At 51.3% G+C, this 18659-nt stretch overlaps 1 protein-coding gene across 7 annotated transcripts in view; it reads right to left on the bottom strand.

Annotated features, from left to right (window-relative positions):
• LOC149341823 (5'-AMP-activated protein kinase subunit gamma-1-like) overlaps positions 1-18659 on the bottom strand; it is a 282152-nt gene that overhangs the window by 150968 nt on the left and 112525 nt on the right. For 6 of the 7 annotated variants that reach the window (XM_089544044.1, XM_089544046.1, XM_089544047.1 and 3 more), the window contains exon 4: positions 18198-18225. The exons of the other annotated variant lie outside the window; for it this stretch is intronic. In XM_089544044.1, coding sequence (XP_089400170.1) covers positions 18198-18225 — 28 coding nt within the window. The remainder of the gene's footprint in view (positions 1-18197; positions 18226-18659) is intronic. 7 annotated transcript variants of the gene reach the window in all.

Raw genomic sequence — 18659 nt, 5'->3', positions numbered from 1 at the left:
TGAGAGAACAACCGGGGGAAGCCTCGCTGACGCTGCCACTTCATTCGCGGCGCCAGAGCCACGCCGGCGCCTTCTTGAAGCCTCTGTCCACTGGCAACTCCCCGTCGCTTGCGACCTGTGACACAGCCGAATCAAGGTACATTCATTTCATAGCCAGAGGCAGGGCTTGTGGCGCTTTCAGCTTTTCTTCGGGAATCGCTGTGACAAACACCTGGGTTTCTTTTTGCGTCCGTATCGCACCTCTTTACCGCCGCGCACTGGTCTGAAGCCAGAGGCTAGACTTGGAAATCCAGGAGTACTGCGCTGTCACCGGTCAACTTTCGCAGCGACAAAGGCGGCAGAATGCTTGAAGTTGTCACAGGAGGAACGAGAAGTGATCGCCCTCTATCATCTCTTTTCTCCTCTCCACTCCCCGGCTAGTGGTCCGCGGGAGACAAAGTTTGCCTTCCGTGGACTCTCCACGAAGGCCGACTATTGGCAACTGGTAAACGGTGCAGCGGAATCAGAAGCCGGCCCTGGCTTGCCGGGAAAGCGGAGTATACGCCGCTTTGTCAAAGGAGAAAATTAAATAGAACAAGACACAAACGCTGGAAGCACAGCCTGGACTAGAGATTTGCACGCCGCATTTCTACCGCATGAAACTCGACCACAGCCGCACATTTCCACCATCCTCATCATCAGCCTGATTACTCCTACTGCAGTGCAAATGCCTCTCCCAGGACTCTCCGATTAGCCTTGTCCTTTGCCAGCCGCGGCCACCGTATCACCGCAAACTTCTTAATCTCATCCGCTCACCTAACTTCTGCCGGCCCCTGCTACGCTTGCCTTCTTCTCCCCATTTCTTCCTCTCCATTTCGACTGAGATGTAATTACACGAGTTTGTTCCCTCACCCATTCTGCCCGCTTCAGGTCTTCTAACGATACACCTATCATTTTTCTTTCCATATCTCGCACCGTTGTCCTAAAGCTGAACCCATTTCGTTAGCCTCCACGTTTCTGCCCCATGAGTGAGTATCGGCGAGATTCACCTGTTGTGTGCATTTACAATCACAGTCAATTGTGAATTGAACTGTGGGGTTTAACGTCCCGAAGCGACACGGGCGGATTTAAGGTGGGTGGGGGGCGGTCGCCAATTTTACATACAAAAACCATGCTGAATCCCATTTTTCAACGAAAAACATCCAAGAAACAGATGGTTAACATGAGACAGCGACCCATAAATCCGCCCCTGCACATGGGGGGCTACGGACTATTCTAGACCACCAGGGGAGTGTGCCGCTACTTGCTCGGCGGTACTTAGTGACCTCAGGTGAGTGCGCTGCTCAGCCGCCGACGGACGGCGGCCGACCTTGTGGAACCGGGAAAGCGGCGCCGGCTGTGGTCGCGCACAACGACGCGCCGCAGCGATGTGCCACCGCGCGGTGCGCCGACAAACACGGTTACGCCGACGGAAGCGCTCGCTCTTCGGCCGAGCGCTATTAATAACGTCGCGCCGCTGGGCACGCAATTAAGCGCTTCAGAAGAGCGCACAACATCGCATCACCCGGCCGCACTACGCGCGGACGCATCTGGCGCGACGAGCGTTAATAGCGACACGGCGCGGTGTCGCTTTCAGATGCGCGTCAGCTCCACCTCCCGCGAGTGGACGATCAAGCGGAACGACCCTCCGTACGCCAACAATGGAACAGGATAAAGAAGAGCGCGCGCGCATGTGTGCAAGGCGCCTGCGAACATCCTCGTGTGGCCCTACTCGAAAACAACCGCGTACATTGCTCGATCCGCCACTACTCGACTGAGGCAAAGGCCACCAGGGTTAATACGCGAGCCGAGCGGACTATCATCGCAACGACAACGAACGCAAGCTACACAACGACCCCGAATACTGAAATCCCATTCACGCAGTTCAGAGACCCTCTATACAGTGCCCGCCACATGTGCTTTCCTTTTGGTGATCTGAAACGAAACATAACAGGAATAATGAGATAACTGTACCTTACAATAGACTGGTTATCAGTAAATGAAAGACACAACAACTGTGACCCCTTCCTGGTGGACACCTCAACCGCGCCAAAGGGGAGGGAGGAGGCAGTGGAAGAAGGTGGCGCAGTGGAGGGCTCCGGATAATTTCGACCACCTGCGGATCTTTAACGCCCACTGACATAGCGCGTAGATTGCTACACAGGTAAGCTCGAAAATATGGCGTGCCTGCTCCGTAATGCATTTATGCATTTTAAAAAGCAAAAACCAAAAGCCACCTCACATGCGGTGTGTGTAACAGAAACTGTTCAGTTGGCACAGAGAAGGAAGGCTGACACCACAGCGCACAGTCCGTGAAACGACACAGATTGCTGCTCTTCGTAAATTAATTGCGACAAAATATGAAGACAAGCGCTTCTGCTCTATTCCGGAGGGTGAGCCATGCATCAAAAAACACGCAGGAAAAAAAAAGCAAGCTCGGGCGGCCCTGAACAGCTCACAGGGACAACTGCATCCAATTAATGTTCTGAGTAAATATTGATTACCTATTTTTCTCGACCGGCATGAAAGGCAGCATTCATCGTCGAGAAAACGAACTAAACATCCTCCCGCCAGTCGATTTAAACTCGTGGCGTCTTTACAGAAAAGGATAGGTTGCTACCGTTCCGAGGCGCACGGTGGTACACTGTATAGCCTCTAGGACACCACGCAAAAAAAAAATAAAAACATCCCGACGCTCGCATTTCGCTTCAGGAATGCCCCGCCCCTTGTAACACTTAGCAAACTTTATATTTTACTAATCTTTAATCTTCGTTTCATCCTAGAGTACGCTGCCGCAGAATGGTATAAACTGGTAAAAAAAAAAAAATCTATTCAATATAGGGTCGCTCGTTTCGAGACCAACTCTTACAGGTATGATGCCAGCGTGATCGCACTGAAGAAAGCACTTCCATGGCAGGCTCTTGAAACAAGCCGCTCCTTATCCATGCCTGTTTCATGTGATTGTCACCAAGGTGCCTTCTTCAGTGCGATCACGGTGGCATCGCCGACCTCTCCACCTTTCCCTCATTAAAATTCCTTTCTCTCTCTCTCTCTCGGTGGCATCATACCGCTGGCATCATACCGCATATAGCTGCTCCGCTCTTGCGCTGTGTCCCCAAACAGAAATGTTATTTCAAGTCTTCACACGCGTCTTCTGCAAAGCATTTCCTCGCAAATAACGGTGGAGGAGCACCGCACAGTAGATGTGTTTCAGAAGCTCAATACGCGGCCAAACACCAGCCGACCAGCCAAACGGCGCTTCTTGTGCCTCCAGGCAACCTACGTGCTCTCCAGGCAGAGGAGGAAAAATGCATAAGAAAGCCGGAAATCGCACAAGGACCTACAGGCACAGGGCGACCGCCGTCAGCTTTCTACAAAGAATCATGCGACCACTCGCGACAACGGCAGACAAGAGCACTGCATCGCACAACGCGGCTAGCGACGGCAGCGCCCAACGGTGGAGGCAACAGCGCTGACCTTGCCGCCGGGGCCGTCTGCATGGGAACCGAAAAGAGAAGCTGCGCGACTGTCAGGACGCGGAAGGCCCGTTAATTCCGGCCGCAGCTGCGTTCCGAAAAAAAGAGGTCCCTGGCTGCATGCACGCGCGACACGCTCCTTGCAATTCACTCGCGCCGCCGAAACGAAACCGCCGCGTCCGCGGGAAGCGCGCTCGCGCGGAGCCACAGCTGGGAGCTCACACGACGACCCACGAGCAGCGAAAGGGGATCGGGGCAACGCGAACAGAACAGAGTGGCGCGCGATCACGGGAAAAAGGGGCGCGCTCGCCAGGATGAAATAGATAGGCACGACGCGTTATATCAGCAGGAAAGTTGGACTGCGTACTGCAGCCGGACCGATATACAGTTTGAATGTCAGGATCAGGTCACATCAACGGCTCCCTACAGCCGAGCATATACAGCAAGTGCATGTCACGAAAGAAGATGAGCAGTCGAGTGTATAATCAAACGTGCTCACTTCTCTGTCACAGAGACGCGTTGGCTGAGTACGATGTGAGACACACTTCAGTAGAGGGCCGAAACTCAAGCCAGAGAAGAAGAAAAAGAAATGGGGGGTAAGGGAGGGGGGGGGGGGGGGGGGGGGTTGAACAATGCGGCGGGCAGAATTGAAAACCGGCGATCGATCAGAATGCCAGGGTGGATACCAAGAGAAAGAAGCGCTATCGAGGGCGCCCCGAGTCAAAGTGACAAGACCGAGAGCTGTGACGCAAGGTCGTGGTTGTAGCTGGCGCAAACAAGAAATCGCTGGGTGAGACCCCTATCCTGCAGTAGACTGCTATTGCAGCACACCACTGAAAAACTTGGCAGGCGTTCGTGACAGCGATGGCGTAATACTCGCAACTTATTGCTACAACTACTGATACTAAAGAAAAACTCGGCACATGACTATAAAAACGATGGCGATGATGATGGTGAATTAGCACTATTCACTCGCAACTTGGGCTGTGCTGATGGCAGTGTCGATCCGAAAAGTATAAGGCAAAAAGAAGCGATGCGAGAAAGGAAAACGCCTTCTTAAAAGCAGAACTGCACACAGCAAGGGAAGGAAACAGAACGAGAAAATAGAGCCCCTCCGTAGACTTTTCCGCCGGACAAAAAAGCACGAACGTTGATAAAGGGTCTCAAGAAGTACTGCTACGGCGGCACGGCACGAAATGGCGCTGTTTACGACTGCCGTTCCAAACATACGCGCGCGGGCTCACGCCCCTTCTCGCGTCGTCCTCTCGGGAGGGGGCGAGAGCCGGGGGTCCTTGGACTTGAGCGTCGTCGCCCTCCCTCCTGCCCCCTTGACGCAGCGTCGGTGAAGCACGGCCACTTTCCCCGCGAGGAAGAAAGAGCCAAGGTCCCCCCTCACCCGATGAAAGCCGACGCCAAGAGCGCGGGCGGCAGAAGAAGGGGGCGTACACGCTATGCGCCGCCGAGATAACGCCGCCGGCGCGTGCCAGGTATAACGGCACCACGGGCCAGAGGACCGGCTCCGGGAAGGTGTCGACCTTTATACATTCACGCTCGCGAACGCCGCGCAACCCTCTCGGCTCGATTCGTTATATACAGCCACTCCCTACACTTTTGTGGTTCCTGGAGCGTGCCGTACCGACCGACCGAAATGAGTAGAGCGACGTCTGCAATTCGCCGGTGTGAACGTTCCGTATGATGTAACTTTACGTGTAAGGCTTTCAGTTACAGGCCACACGTCCAAACCAGCCTCTATACCAGGGGTGGCCAGACAGGCATATACAAAGAGCCATAAAAAAAAAATCTTTTCAGTGAAGAGCCGCAATGTAAACGTGGCATGGCATTTTTTTTTTTTTTATTGCAGCAAAGCTGGTGGTACCAGTGAATTCCACTTATGCAGCGACTGCTCACTGTGCCTCTGCATTGCGATGTCCCATCCGTGAAAAGCAAGCGCCTCTTCTAGAACACAAGGGAAGCTGCCTTCAGAGGCAGAAATGGGAGGAGAGGTAAAGCGCCAGAGAGTCGTGAGCCGCACTTGGACCCGCGAGGAGCCGAAGACTGGCTACTTCTGCTCCATACATTCCTGTCGCCTGATGCTGAATTATCCAATGAGTGGCGACGTTCAGCATGAAGCTGGCGCTGTGAGGAAAGCCGCGGTGTGCCTTACGCACAGTTATCGCCAACGAGGCTGCACGCAGCGACCCAGCGTGACGGCTAACACCTAATGAGCGACGAAAGTGAGCAGCAACTTCGTCTACCTCAAGTCAGGCCGATTTACAGCAGGAACGCCACTCGGTAGGCACCTTAGCCCGCCAGATGCGTATGTCGCCTTGCTTGTAACGCTAGTTGAATGCCGAGTGGTGTTGCCTATCAAGCTGATCGCAGCGTATAGGCCTGCGCGCAAAAAACGGCTTCGCACTCGCCGTCGTTATCGCTTTACATCAAGCCAGACGGACAACGAGAAACTATATGTAATGCCCGGTCTTGTTGGAAGGGATAACGTATCTGGCGCACATCTTATTTCATTTGCAATCGTTGTAGTACGAGCTAAACCGCATTTGTTCAGACTCGTCAGGATGGAAGGTTCGACTAGTCGGAGTTCATTTGGAGTTCACTGGTTGAACGCAAAGTTGTCAGCGCTTGTACGAGACAAAAAAAAAAAAGAAAGAAAAAGAACGCCAGTGCAAAGAATAGACGCTATTTAAATCGTCTGCCCAATCTGCCCTTCGCCTTCATGAAGGCGCTACTACGCATTCAGGCAGTTATGCGAGCTGATGCATGGCGGAGACGCGAGGCAAAACAAGCGGGGCCAACTTGGGCGACGCGCGAGGTTCGGCAGTGGCCTTGTCACCTTCGCACATAGCAAACATAGGCGAAACGACGTCCTTAACTCCATTACCGCTGCTGCCGCGGAACGCGCCGTCGTTCCCGATCTCTTTATCCCTTTCCGCTAAAGCTTTTCAGGATCGAATTTTTAAGCGAGCACCGCAGCGAGGGACACGAGGAGTTACCAAGTGTTCACGGGCCGGGTCTGGGAGGCGTAGCCAGCTAAATAAAGCCATCGAGCGGCGACGAACGCGACGCGGTTACGTCGTGAATAAAGGATGCACTTCGGCGCCGAGCGACAAAGAAGGGCTGGTTTAAGCAGCCCTTCGTTTGCTTTTTGCTCTTTTCAAAAGCCAACATGAATCGCTGTTTGACGACGACAGCTACAAAAACTGCCTGCTCAGGCGGGCGAGCTGAACACATAACGACGCTCCCCGCGAAGAGCTGAGAAAAGCAGAAAAGCATCGCCTTCAGGAGGAGAACGAGAGGGGAAAAAAAAAGAGAACACAAAATGAGGAGAAAGTGGAACAAGTGGTTCCATGGGGCCGTAATATATATAATATATATATATATATATATATATATATATATATATATATATATATATATATATATATATATATATATATATATATATATATAGCCGGACTGCAAGCTGAAGAAATGCTCACGCTTACGGCCCCATGGAACCACACGTCAGGCAACAACTTCACCCCCGAAGGCAACATATTTGACTGAAGTTCGATAAACAGAGTATTCGAGCCTCAGGAAGCAAGCGAAAGCATTATGGAGGTTCGCGATCACTTTTTTAAGAAAGCGTAAATCCCACTTTCGGAAAGATAATAAAATAGTCAACGATACACGGGCCCCACCTACAACCTTCCAGTCCCGCTGTGATTATTAGTGATTCTTTATTAATAAAGTAACAATGCAAAAGATGTCGCTAGCCGCGACTTCTGCCATCGAAGCGTGAAGCACCTCAGCTGCGGCTAGTGTCTATCATAGAGTTTCTTGCTATTACCTAGAGGGAAAGCTGGCGGCGCTGCACTCCAGCCACCATGGACGCTCAAAGCATCATGGGGCGGTGAGCTACTTGTTGCGAGACAGTCGTAGTTTTTCGGCAACAGGGAGTGGCACTACTAAGACGTTTCATTCCGAAAACGCTGTTCGTGTGTACGCAGACGACTTTCGCGCGAATGCAGTGTGTAAAAACCATAGTAATGAAACCGCAACGACACACAACGCCAATAAAAGGTTTCACTTTTCGAAAATGCCATTAAAAGACCTTTTGAAGTATCTAAGCAACTAAATTTTTTTGGAAAACATATTTCCTTTTAAAAGCGCGCCTGTTGAGCACGAAATATTAGTTTTTATAATTTTCAATACTTGGCCAATAGGAGAGCGAGTCTTCTCTTATTTTGGGCAAACTTTGCACTTAAAGGCTTTTCTGCTCGTTTGTTGCAATCATTAGAAAAGATATTTAATGTTAAGACATTTGTAGTTATCGAACCGCTTTATTTTTGCATTATTTTTTTGGCCAAAAGTTGAAGTTCCGCAACAAGTAGCTCACCGCCCCATGATGCTTTGAGCGCCCATGGTGGCTGAAGTGGTCACGAGGGGCCTCCATGCAAGCTCCCATAGACGGCTTGCCAGCTTTCCCTCTAGGTGATAGTAAGAAACTCTATGGTGTCTAGTGTGAGGACAGGGAGAGTGGTAAGAAAGGCGAAGCGACAGAAAGAAAGGACAGGGGAGTCCCGCCGTTCCCGTTTCAACAGTTCCGCCTGCGTTTCACCGTTACCCGACAGTACCTATACCACCCTCGGCACTTCGGTGTCGTTCGCCCGACCCGCGTATCGTGCGGGGCGGCGCTTCAGGTCAAAGGTGCTTGTCCGAACGAGTTCAGCGGCCTCGGCTGCTGCGCTCAATGGATGCCGCCCAGCTGCGCTGCGTCGCGTGACGCCCCTAAACACGCTTCGTCACTCGGACGGAAACGCCAGAGGAGGCCGACGCGCACAACGCCAACAACCGTCCGTAACGCGTAGGGACGGCCGACAACACAAATCGTTATTTTCCTTCGCGCAGCAGCAAGGCTGAGTGGAAGTGCTTAAACGGTCGATCAATCACTTGTCGGTCAGCAGGCGAAATGGACTGCTCTACACACACGCACGGAAATGGGGCAGGCTGCGCGTGCGAGATAAAGACAGCGTGGCGTTATTGTACAAGACTGTTCGAGAGAAGCAGACGACGGCAAACGCAGTTAGGGAGAAAAAAAAAGCCAGCTGAAAAATTTATTTTATAGAAGGAACACTGAGAACCGCTACGTCCGATTTTTGTTCTTAGTGAAAACCGATTCCACGACTCTTTTCGGACATGTTGATTTTTGATCGAGAGGAAAACGATTATGACGACGATGATGCATTTTTATGGCGGAAGGGCATCTGTGACCAAAAAGCACAATGGCCCAAGGTGTTTCCGTCTACTCAAGGCGGGGTCAAAGGCCCATTTCCCAAGCATTTCACCCTGAATAAGCCGGGAACGACCTCACCCACTGCATCACAGGTGGGTACCCGGCGACACTGGGGATCGAACCCCGCACCTCCCGCATACAAGGCGGAAGCTCGAAGAACTGGCTTGGTTTGGTTTGGTTTGGTTTATAGGGTTTAACGTCCCAAAGCGACTCAGGCTATGAGAGGCGCCGTAGTGAAAGGCTCCGGAAATTTCGACCACCTGGGGTTTTTTAACGCGCACTAACATCGCATAGAATACGGCCTCTAGAATTTCGCCTCCATCAGAATTCGGCCGCCGCGGCCGGGATCGAACACGCGTCTTTCGGGTCAGCAGCCGAGCACCATAACCGATGAGCCACCGCGGCGGCTCTCGAAACACTAGACCACCACAAAGCATCACAGCGGTGTTGTTCGGCAGCAAGACGAATCTGTTGCAGGGAAAATTAAACCTAGTAAATTTTCCGACATTCTATTTAAATATGCGACGCAAAGACCGAAAAGGACTCCTTGACAAACGACTGGATGTGAATGGCAGTGTAACCTATCTTTAGTGGTCTGAGAGATTCGCTTAAGAGATTTCGTTTACGCAATCACTGGGTGGTGGCGCTACTTCTCTCTCATTAATATTTTCTAGTTTATAAAAAATGCTCTGTTCTCAGTGAAAGTAGTAATCTGTCATTAAACACGGCAATGATCGATACGGTCAATTTCCTCACCGAGGATAACGTAGGCCTGTGTCGATAGGGTGCCCCGTTCTAATTAAAAAAGAGAGAACTTGAGCCTAAAACGGGGTCTTTATAATCCAGCAAAGACCACAAAACGAAGTACAGGTGTCGCCACCACAGGTTGATTTTGCAAGTGAAATGCGTGCGTCGACATCGATTTCCGGGCGCGGATGATAGAGGCTAGACAACGCCATTCAGTACAAAACAGCGACAACCAGTGTTTTTCCGGCGCTGACGTCACGGAATTGAATAGGGTGGCAATTTTCGCAGCTATAAAAGCGTCTTTTTGTGCCGCACAAACGTTAACATACCCGGAAAGAGACAGAAAATAAATTTTTACTGAGACTGAATGAAGCTGTTCTCATTGTCCCTTTAAGGAGGGCGCGGCTTCCAGCGAAACTTTTTAACGCGGGCGCTTTAAGCAGCTCAAGAGGCAGAAAAGCCGGCGTCGCCAGAGTGGGCTGCCGCGACTCCGTCGCGTCGTTAGTACGCGAAAAATCCCAGCAGCACCAGCGGCGGAGCGCGCTGTGTGATGTCACCGTTCGTCCTCAAGGAAGCGGAGTCGAAAGTTTCCATTGCACACGGTGGCCACTAGGATTAGCGCGCAGTGATGCCAGCATGTAGATGGATGGTATAAAGAGCAGACGCTATCGCGTTTTACTCTCAAGGTGGAGCTTAAGCGTCTCCCTAGTATTTTTTTATTATTTTTCGATGTATTTACATGAAATTTTCTGAGGTTATTAGAAATAACTTGAGCATACTCTCACAAAATTTCACTGCTCTATTTCCAGAAATGTTTTCTCCTCTGAATCTGATAAAAAGGCCTCGAAGTTATTTAAATGCGGCAGAAGGCTGGTTCAACATTCATTGCGTTCCTACTGACGCGTTACAGGTCAGGACACCCTTAGATTTTTTTTTTTTTTTTCGCGAAGCATGAATTTTGTTTTTCGATTTTCGGGACGCAGTGTCCGTTGACATATTTTGAGTGAGAAGATAATTTCATACCAGATATTTAAAATTCCCACACTTGAAAAACAAAGAACGTCTTGACTTGTATATGGTCCTAGGAGTGCAACAAAACAAGCGGGGTCAAAACAGAGCAGCCGTGAAGAAATCAGTTCCGCAAGGTTAGTTAGTGTCTAGGCATAAAACCGTTAACGGAGAAAAAAGACGATTAATCGAGCGTTTCCCTGCAACGCACAGCCGCCACAGTTTCCGAAACTTTTTTTTTTAGACCTTTGCGGTCGATTTCAGGAATGAAACGTCGGGGCAGCATAAAAAAAAAAAAAAAACGAGGCGTACAAGCTGATACAAAAGCTTTCCAAATATCGATTTCCGGGCCATTTTTGGAGATTTCAAAGCCGCGTCCCCCCCTTAAGCCGTTTAGATCAGCTCTTTATAAGAGCTGGCATGAAGTAACTGTCCCAAGGAAGTGCCTCACTGTAAATACATTTACTTTAAATCAATCTGTTTCCTTCTTCTCCGACGTCCTTCACAACCCATCTTTTTGTGGCAGCGCCCGCCCATATGCAATTTGACCCTGTACTGTCCTGGCATTGAAAACATGCGATAACATTTATGAACTTGTGCGATTTGATACAAAATGGTCCCTTTATTGCAGAAAAGCGAAAAACTGGGAAGATTTTACGAGAAAAAGAGTAACAGCATAATTAAACATTGCTCATTTCGATTATTTCTCAATGTCCGACGACGATAAAACTGGGCGCAAATACTAACTTGCGTACAGTAAGTAAATCGAGAGCAAGGTTCAGAACTGCTCCACCACGACGACAAGAATTCCAGGCTGATTTTACGCCAGGGTTAGCTTTTGCAGGAGTTTATCTTTCAGCAGGTCTCGCGCATCTCTCATACTATGACCATCTTCAAAGACTGTTTCTTCGAAAATGTCAGCAATGCATGCAGTTCTGCGAGCGGAAACGAAAATTAGTCGCATATTTGCCCTGCACCACATGTGATATCCATACGTTCTCGCGGGCAGTGCGGAGGCCGCTGCCACTGCATTCCAAGTTGCAGCAGCTAGCCTCTAGTAGCCTCTAGAAGGCCGTGCCATGGGCCTTCCAGTTGTTCGAGGACACGTATTCAGTTCTTACATCCAACATCAACCCGCTAGTTCTCGTCTTTCCGTATCCTAGTCTAGTAAGCACCGGGCAGTGCGCGAACGACTAGATGCATTTTAATAGCGACGCTTAGAGGAAGCTAGAAGAAAGCTCGGTGTCCTCCGCTGCATGCGTACTGCTCCACGTCTTGCTATTGAGGATAAACGAGCTCGCAAGCAACACCTTTTACGATGCACGCAGACCGAAACCGAGTTCGGCGACATTTCGGGGGAAACAACGACCTTCGTCGAGCTATAGAGTTCGAGCGAACAGCGAGCGGCTGCTACAAAAAAAAAAATCCATCAGCTGCGAGTCTGCGTTTACGACACGCACAGCTGCGAGCACATGTAGTGTAATCGGTGCGGGGAAAAAAAAAAGTTATCCGCGGCGCAGCCCCCTCGCGACAGGCCAGCGCTGTCTCGCAAAGCGGTGGCGTCATCACACAGGCAGCTGGTCGACCACGGCCGCAGCGCCTCAAATCCTGACAGCTAATCGCGTGCACTTCACATAAAAACGGTCGTCGGAAACACCGACCGGGAACAAGCAAAAGGTGAACGAGCTGCTTGATCACACAGTTCAAGATATTCAACTTTCGTTTTGTTTAATTCCACAGTAGGCGCATTACGTGCCGGCATGCATGAATAACGCACACTCCAGCACGTGACGGTAACTGTCATTCGTACAACGATCAGCGCTCGAACGCCAACACAGCGAGTCGACATGCCACGACAGCTTCGTCGTCACAGGGGCGAAGCATCCGCTGTGAGCTTTTATATCGATCTGTCAGCTAGACGGCAACCTGATGGGAGTCGGTGTGCAAACTCGGTATTATCATTCGTATGGTCAGCGTTACGGAAGCGCAATTCGGAAGGCAGGGTTCCAGTGGAGTTTAGCGAGGTGAAGCTACAGTAGCCGGCACCTGAGCTGGTGCTAGACTTGCTGACAACGCTCGTGCTGACAACGCTCGTACGTTCTCGATCCACGCACACGTCTGCCATCTCCCAGTACTCCTCCAAATCCCAATTCGAAAACCGCCAATACCTCGAGGCCAAACTGGCTCACTCCTTCGCCGCCGCTTCTCCGCACAGCACCACCGAGCTCTGATAAAACATTCACTTGGATTTATGGTTTCATAACGCCGGACTTGATATTTAGGTTAAAAGATTTCGTTCTCCATCCTCGGATTCTGCTGATAGACCGTAGGCTTCCTCCCGACCAATAAGAAAAATTTCGAAATAGAAGACAACTAATTTGCCAACTAATTTGCGCTAATTTGCCCCGTCCTCTACGGACGGGGCAAATTAGCGGAGAGGTACAACCTCACTTCATTCGTAACTTCACTATCGTGATCAAGAGAGAAATACAAATATGCAATTATGCAGCTAAGAGCGAGAACAAACGGTGCCAGAACGACCCGAGGTGGTCGCAAGAATAAAAACTCGTAGGCGATCCTCGGTCGATGCTCTGATAGCGTTAGTAGCCGAACGTCGTTATATCCGAGGTTGACACACTAAAGTACGCTATATCAAAGGTGGTGCACCTAGGTTCTCTATATCCGATGTACAAGCACGAAAGGTCGTTGTATCCGAGATGACATGCTAATTAAAGTTCGTTGTATCCGAGGTAACACACGAAATTTCGTTACATCCGAGGTTAACGCGCTAATGTTCGTTATATCCGAGGTAGTCTACTAAGTTCGTTCGCACCCCGGTGGCTAAGCTGCCACCTGGCCACCATGGCAGGTGGACTACCAGCCACTGACAGGTGCCATTTGCGCTTGCAGAGAGACCTTTCTAATGCTAACGCAATAAAAGGCGGCAGAATTCCTACGAAACGCAACAGTCCACATCGATGCGAGCGTTCGTCTTCGCCGTCGAACATTTGCAAGTGCCATGAAGAGATGCGGTAACGAAGCCATTTGTGCTCACAGAACGCGATCTCGACCAGCCCTCTGCGAAACCGAGGTTCTCTGTGGCTGCTGGCGCAGCGGAAGGAAAACCTCAGTGACCGATAAAGGCACCGTGCAGCAAATTCAGAGCGGTGTGAGAGAAAAAAAAAAAAAACAATTCTAAACCTGTGTGCCGTTCTAACAGAGAGAGGCTGCTATAACAGCTGTGTACCAGTACCACGAAGCACAATTTCCGGAATAGCTTCGTACGCTGCCCGAAGAGCAATATTATATGAAAGCGACATCGCGCGAGTGCTTGTCACACGATGGATTACACAGCCGCGTACTATAGGATCACGCTAGCGAAGACAAGCAGCTAATTTGGTTTGGTTTATTGGGGTTTAACGTCCCAAAGCGACTCGGGCTATGAGGGACGCCGTAGTGGAGGGCTCCGGGAATTTCGACCACCTGGGGTTCTTTCACGTGCACTGACATCGCACAGTACGCGGGCCTCTAGAATTTCGCCTCCATCGAAATTCAGCCGCCGCGGCCGGGATCGAACCCGCGTCTTACGGGCTAGCAGCCGAGCGCCATAACCACTGAACCACCGCGGCGGGCTCAGCTAATTATTAGCTAATTTATTAGGTCGCATAAAAGACATACGATGAACACAAAACAGTCCACAAGCACGACTTTGACGCTTCCAAAATGGCGGCATGCATGACTCTGATCAACGATTCTTATGAAGGTGATAAAGCACGCACGTGTATCCGAGATAACGCAATAAAATTAAAAGAAACAGGAGTGGAAATCAACGCTTCGAGCAAGGAGACGTGTCTGTCAAAATGGGAAGTAAAAATCGCCTTCCCGAGCAGTGGCTCGCGCAAAGGGGCATTACTGCCTACCGAAAAAGAGCAGTGACGTCCTGACCGCTGCCACAATAAGCAGAGATTCTCGCCAGCCATGCACAGTCGCGCGGAAGAGGGCGGTCAATAGCACCTCAAAAGGTTGCAACGTTACATACATGACGTACGATGTGCACAGATTGATTAGAGCTCCAAAGAACGCGAGATTTTTCCACATACGCAGAAAGCTGGCTCGCAGAATCGAGTGCTTCGATAGCCTTTTCGCGTTGGAGCTCTGACCTTGGCGTTCCAAAGGAAAGAAGGCAGATGCCAACACGACCCACGCTTTGCAATACTTTCACATTCAACAACTTACAACAGCGCGACGTCATAGGCCATTATCTCTCAACGAAATCTCACTGGACAGAGCAGCATCCTATGCTGCATGGCAATAGGGATCACACAACTGGTCTCATATGCACTCTTTGCCATTCTTATAATCCATCCTTTCTATGCCTTGAGCTAACAATCACCGCTTAAAAATTAAGGAATCTCTTTTCCCGAGTCAACGCTGCCTTAGCCAGGTTCCGCAAGGGTCCTTCCTAGATGCACCACCGGCGAGTGTGATGATAGGGGAGGCATTTTGCCAGCGCATACATCAGCTGCTATCAAGCCCTAAACAGTAAACCGGGGAGAGTCTCCCGCCCTGTTATTCCTCCCACCTCCTCTAAGCACCGTCCTTCTCGTCCACCGCAACACCGACCACGCCACAAGGTGGACCAATAATAAACGTGTTTTCACCCACTCATGCGTCCGCCGCTCACTGTTGTCCGAAGACGTGCTAAGATGCGTGTACTTGTGAAATGCTCGCCATAAAACCGCGTCCAGCGCATCACTGAGGGGCGCTATATACGTTACCGATCCAGTGCTGGGCGTCCTCGCTGTAGCGGCGCGGCGTGGCCGGGTCGTCGGCGGCCACAGCAGCAGCGCGCAGCAGGGCGGCCGAGCCGTGCACCTCGTGGCTGCTGTGGCGGCGCTGCGCGTACTCGTGCAGCATGCTTTTGAGCATGGTCACCAACATGCCGGTGCCGTCGCTCGACGACAGCGGCATCCACCATCCACTCTTCCTCGCCCACTCCCTTCCCCCCGCACACACTCGCGCGCACACACAACGGACACCACACAGAACACGACGCACACGCTGCAGTCCAGGAGCTAACCACGAAGACGCACAGAAGCGCTCGCAGCTTGTCACGCCGGTGGTCCGGTCTCCCAAATGTCCACGATATCGCGCACCAGCACAGCCCGGCGCATGCACACGCCCCGCGAAGCTTCTCGGTCTTCTTCGGAGCGGTATCAATGAACGGCGGTAGCAACACGAGCAGACGGGAGCAGTCCGTCAAGAGGACGCTCGCGGGTAACCCAAATGTCCACCGCAACGCTGCGAGCAGCCGGCTCTCTCTTTTTCTGTCGCAACGGCACGCAAAACTTGCCTACTACTGATGACTTCCCCAAGCGGCGAACCGCAAGCAGTGTCTTCAGTCGCGCACGGGCGGAGTGAGCAACCACCCGCTCCGTGGCCACAGCAGCGCTCGCGAGACACCTCTGCAGGGTGCGGAGTAAGCACGCAGCAGGCGCCGGCGGCTCACGCACCTCTTCACCCGAGCGCCGCGCTCATTCAAAACAGCCCGGGGACGCGCGCGCACTGCCGCGACGGGAAGAACAACGGCGCGCCACTCGGTCTGAGCGGCGACTCCCGCGGATGATGATGGAACCGCGCCGGCGAGAAGCCAAGGCCCGCCCGGCGGCGGCGGCGCTGCGGTCGCGCGAGCCCAGCTGAGAGCGCAGGCAACGTTGAAGAGCGGCGGAAGAAACGAAAGGCGCAGCCTGCACGCACGCGCTCCACGACCGACTGCGCAAACGACGGCGAGAGAGACGCAAGCGCGAACAGCGGCTGCTGTTGCCAGGTGGGATGCCCGCCGACCGCCAGCATTTCAGCTTCAGATCCGTCCGAGCGCGACTGTCGGCGTCGTTATAAGGATTCCCGCTTCGATGGCATTTTCCGGTGCTTGGGCGGCCCCGCTTCAATTCGCGCACTTTTTCTCATTCTTTTTCTTTATATACACAGAGCTCCGGGTTTTAAACATCATTGACAGTCTTTGCTTTGATTGCTGTCTCCCTTTTTTACTGTTTTGTTTCGACATAACACCACGGGTATGTAGCATCCCACGCCCGAAATGTTCTGCGTCACTAAAACAAAAGAAAGAAGAAAAAAACAGCCACGCGCCAATTTTAAAGGTTTCTCATGAATTGCGAAGTATAAAGCGGCCCGTAAAAAATGATGAAGAGCACCGGAGACGTGACCTCAGCGACACGAGGTCGACTCTCGTGGGCGACGCAACTTATATGCGCCTGCACAGCAGAAGGCAAGAGATGGCAAGCGTGGTGTCATCATCGCACGAAATGAAGGCCTCGTTAGACAACGGCACTCGTTCGGGATGGTTGGCATCGACGATTCCGTTCACAGGTATGGCGCGAAGGTTGTCAGCGCTCTCGGGAGAACTCAACAACAGAAAGCTACTGTTAAGGCGATATCCAGAATTCTGCGACACATCGTATCTAGCCATTTATACTTGCAGTGCAAATCCACTAACACGTACGCGGATTGTCTGCAACGACTTACAAAGAAAACGTCACCAAAGCGGCGCACTTACCGACTTCTAAAAAATATAGAAAACCACCGCGAATCTCTGAGAAGAAGCGACAGCGACAGCTCCCCAATTTAAGCCAGAGGTTGAGTACACAACTCAGACACACACTCCTGTCGAAATAACCTCGCCACACAAAGAAGTGGTCGACACATCAGAGTGACACTCATACAGCGACAGCTCTTATATAAATGGCGTTCTCAAATTCTTTACCTCACTATAATGCGAAATAAGACTAATTCGACAGCTGCCGCTGATTCTCGCTTTACACAGTGGAAAACGTCCTATACGTGTCTTTTTTTTTTTATTGAGTTTTGGGGGTCATGCGAAACCGCAAGTGGTACGAAGCTGTTTTTTTTTTCTTTTTTTAGTTTTCGGGGCTCATGAGAAACCGCAAGTTGTATGACAGAGATCTCTGGTGTATCGACAACGCTATAGCTCAACCATGATGAGCGATGGCCAGATTTAAGACGTGCGCGAATTGCTAGTCAAAGCGTGCTAGTCAAAGCATGCACAGTTTCAACAAAACTTGGCTCCGATGATCCCCAAAGTGCGCCGTTGCTGTGCCATAATATTAGTGCGCCGGGTCACACACAGTGCAAAACAACGACGCATGTGAGCTTCTTCGCTCCATCGAAGCGAATAAAACATCCGCCCACTCCGAAGAACGCTTCCTCCCCAATGTGCTTGTGCGCAACGTACTGTACGAGTACACTCTTTGAAATGGCAAACGATATTTACAACGCGAAAGGAGGTCATTTTGTGTCGGCGCATTCCCGATGTCCGATCGAGAGTCGCTTTTTTATTCTTCTCCGTGAAGCAAACCAATGACAGCGCCCGCCCCACACGTGTATACTTTGCCCCTGTTATCAAAGTAGTGTCGTAAAAGAAGCACGCGCCAGTAAGCATGTGCGTCATAAGGCGCACCGATGTTCCAGCATCCAGAGCAACCCTTCGCCAGAGGCAGCCTTCCACTGTCCCTTGGATATGGGCTGCGTCACCCGTCCCTGCAAAGCGGCTTTACAGCACAGCGCGCGGGCCCGGCGGAAGAGCCACATTCGCAGGCAGAGAAAACGTCGCATCTACTTACCGTATTGGCCGCTGGTGCTCGGGAACTTCTGCAAGGTAAAAAGAGAAAGAGAAAACAGAAGCAGTGCCGTTAGAAACACACAAACAAGCCGCGCAAGACCCAAAGACCAGTTTATAATCCCTCTCCTGCGCGCTGCGCCACTACTATCGGTAAATACGCACGGGCAATGGGCGGGCGACTGTTTTGAAAGCACATTTGGAACCTGCAATATCAGATTACTGGCCATTACCTCTTGAGACTTTGAGACGAAGCCCAAAGTCGCCTAGTGAAAGTGTCATTCGGCATAAGCACGCGTATTTCACAATCCTAAAAGCTCTGGCGCATTGGTGCGCGTGCGCGCGCGCGCGCGCGTGTGTGTGTGTGTGTGTGTGTGTGTGTGTGTGTGTGTGTGTGTGTGTGTGTGTGTGTGTGTGTGTGTGTGTGTGTGTGTGTGTGTGTGTGTGTGTGTGTGTGTGTGTGTGT

The sequence above is a fragment of the Amblyomma mixtum genome, chromosome 5 (genome assembly GCF_055824585.1).
Source record: "Amblyomma mixtum isolate Tamu chromosome 5, ASM5582458v1, whole genome shotgun sequence".
Lineage (NCBI taxonomy): Eukaryota > Metazoa > Arthropoda > Arachnida > Ixodida > Ixodidae > Amblyomma > Amblyomma mixtum.
Note: the sequence above shows the minus strand (reverse complement) of the source record. Positions and strands in the feature narration are given on the sequence as shown.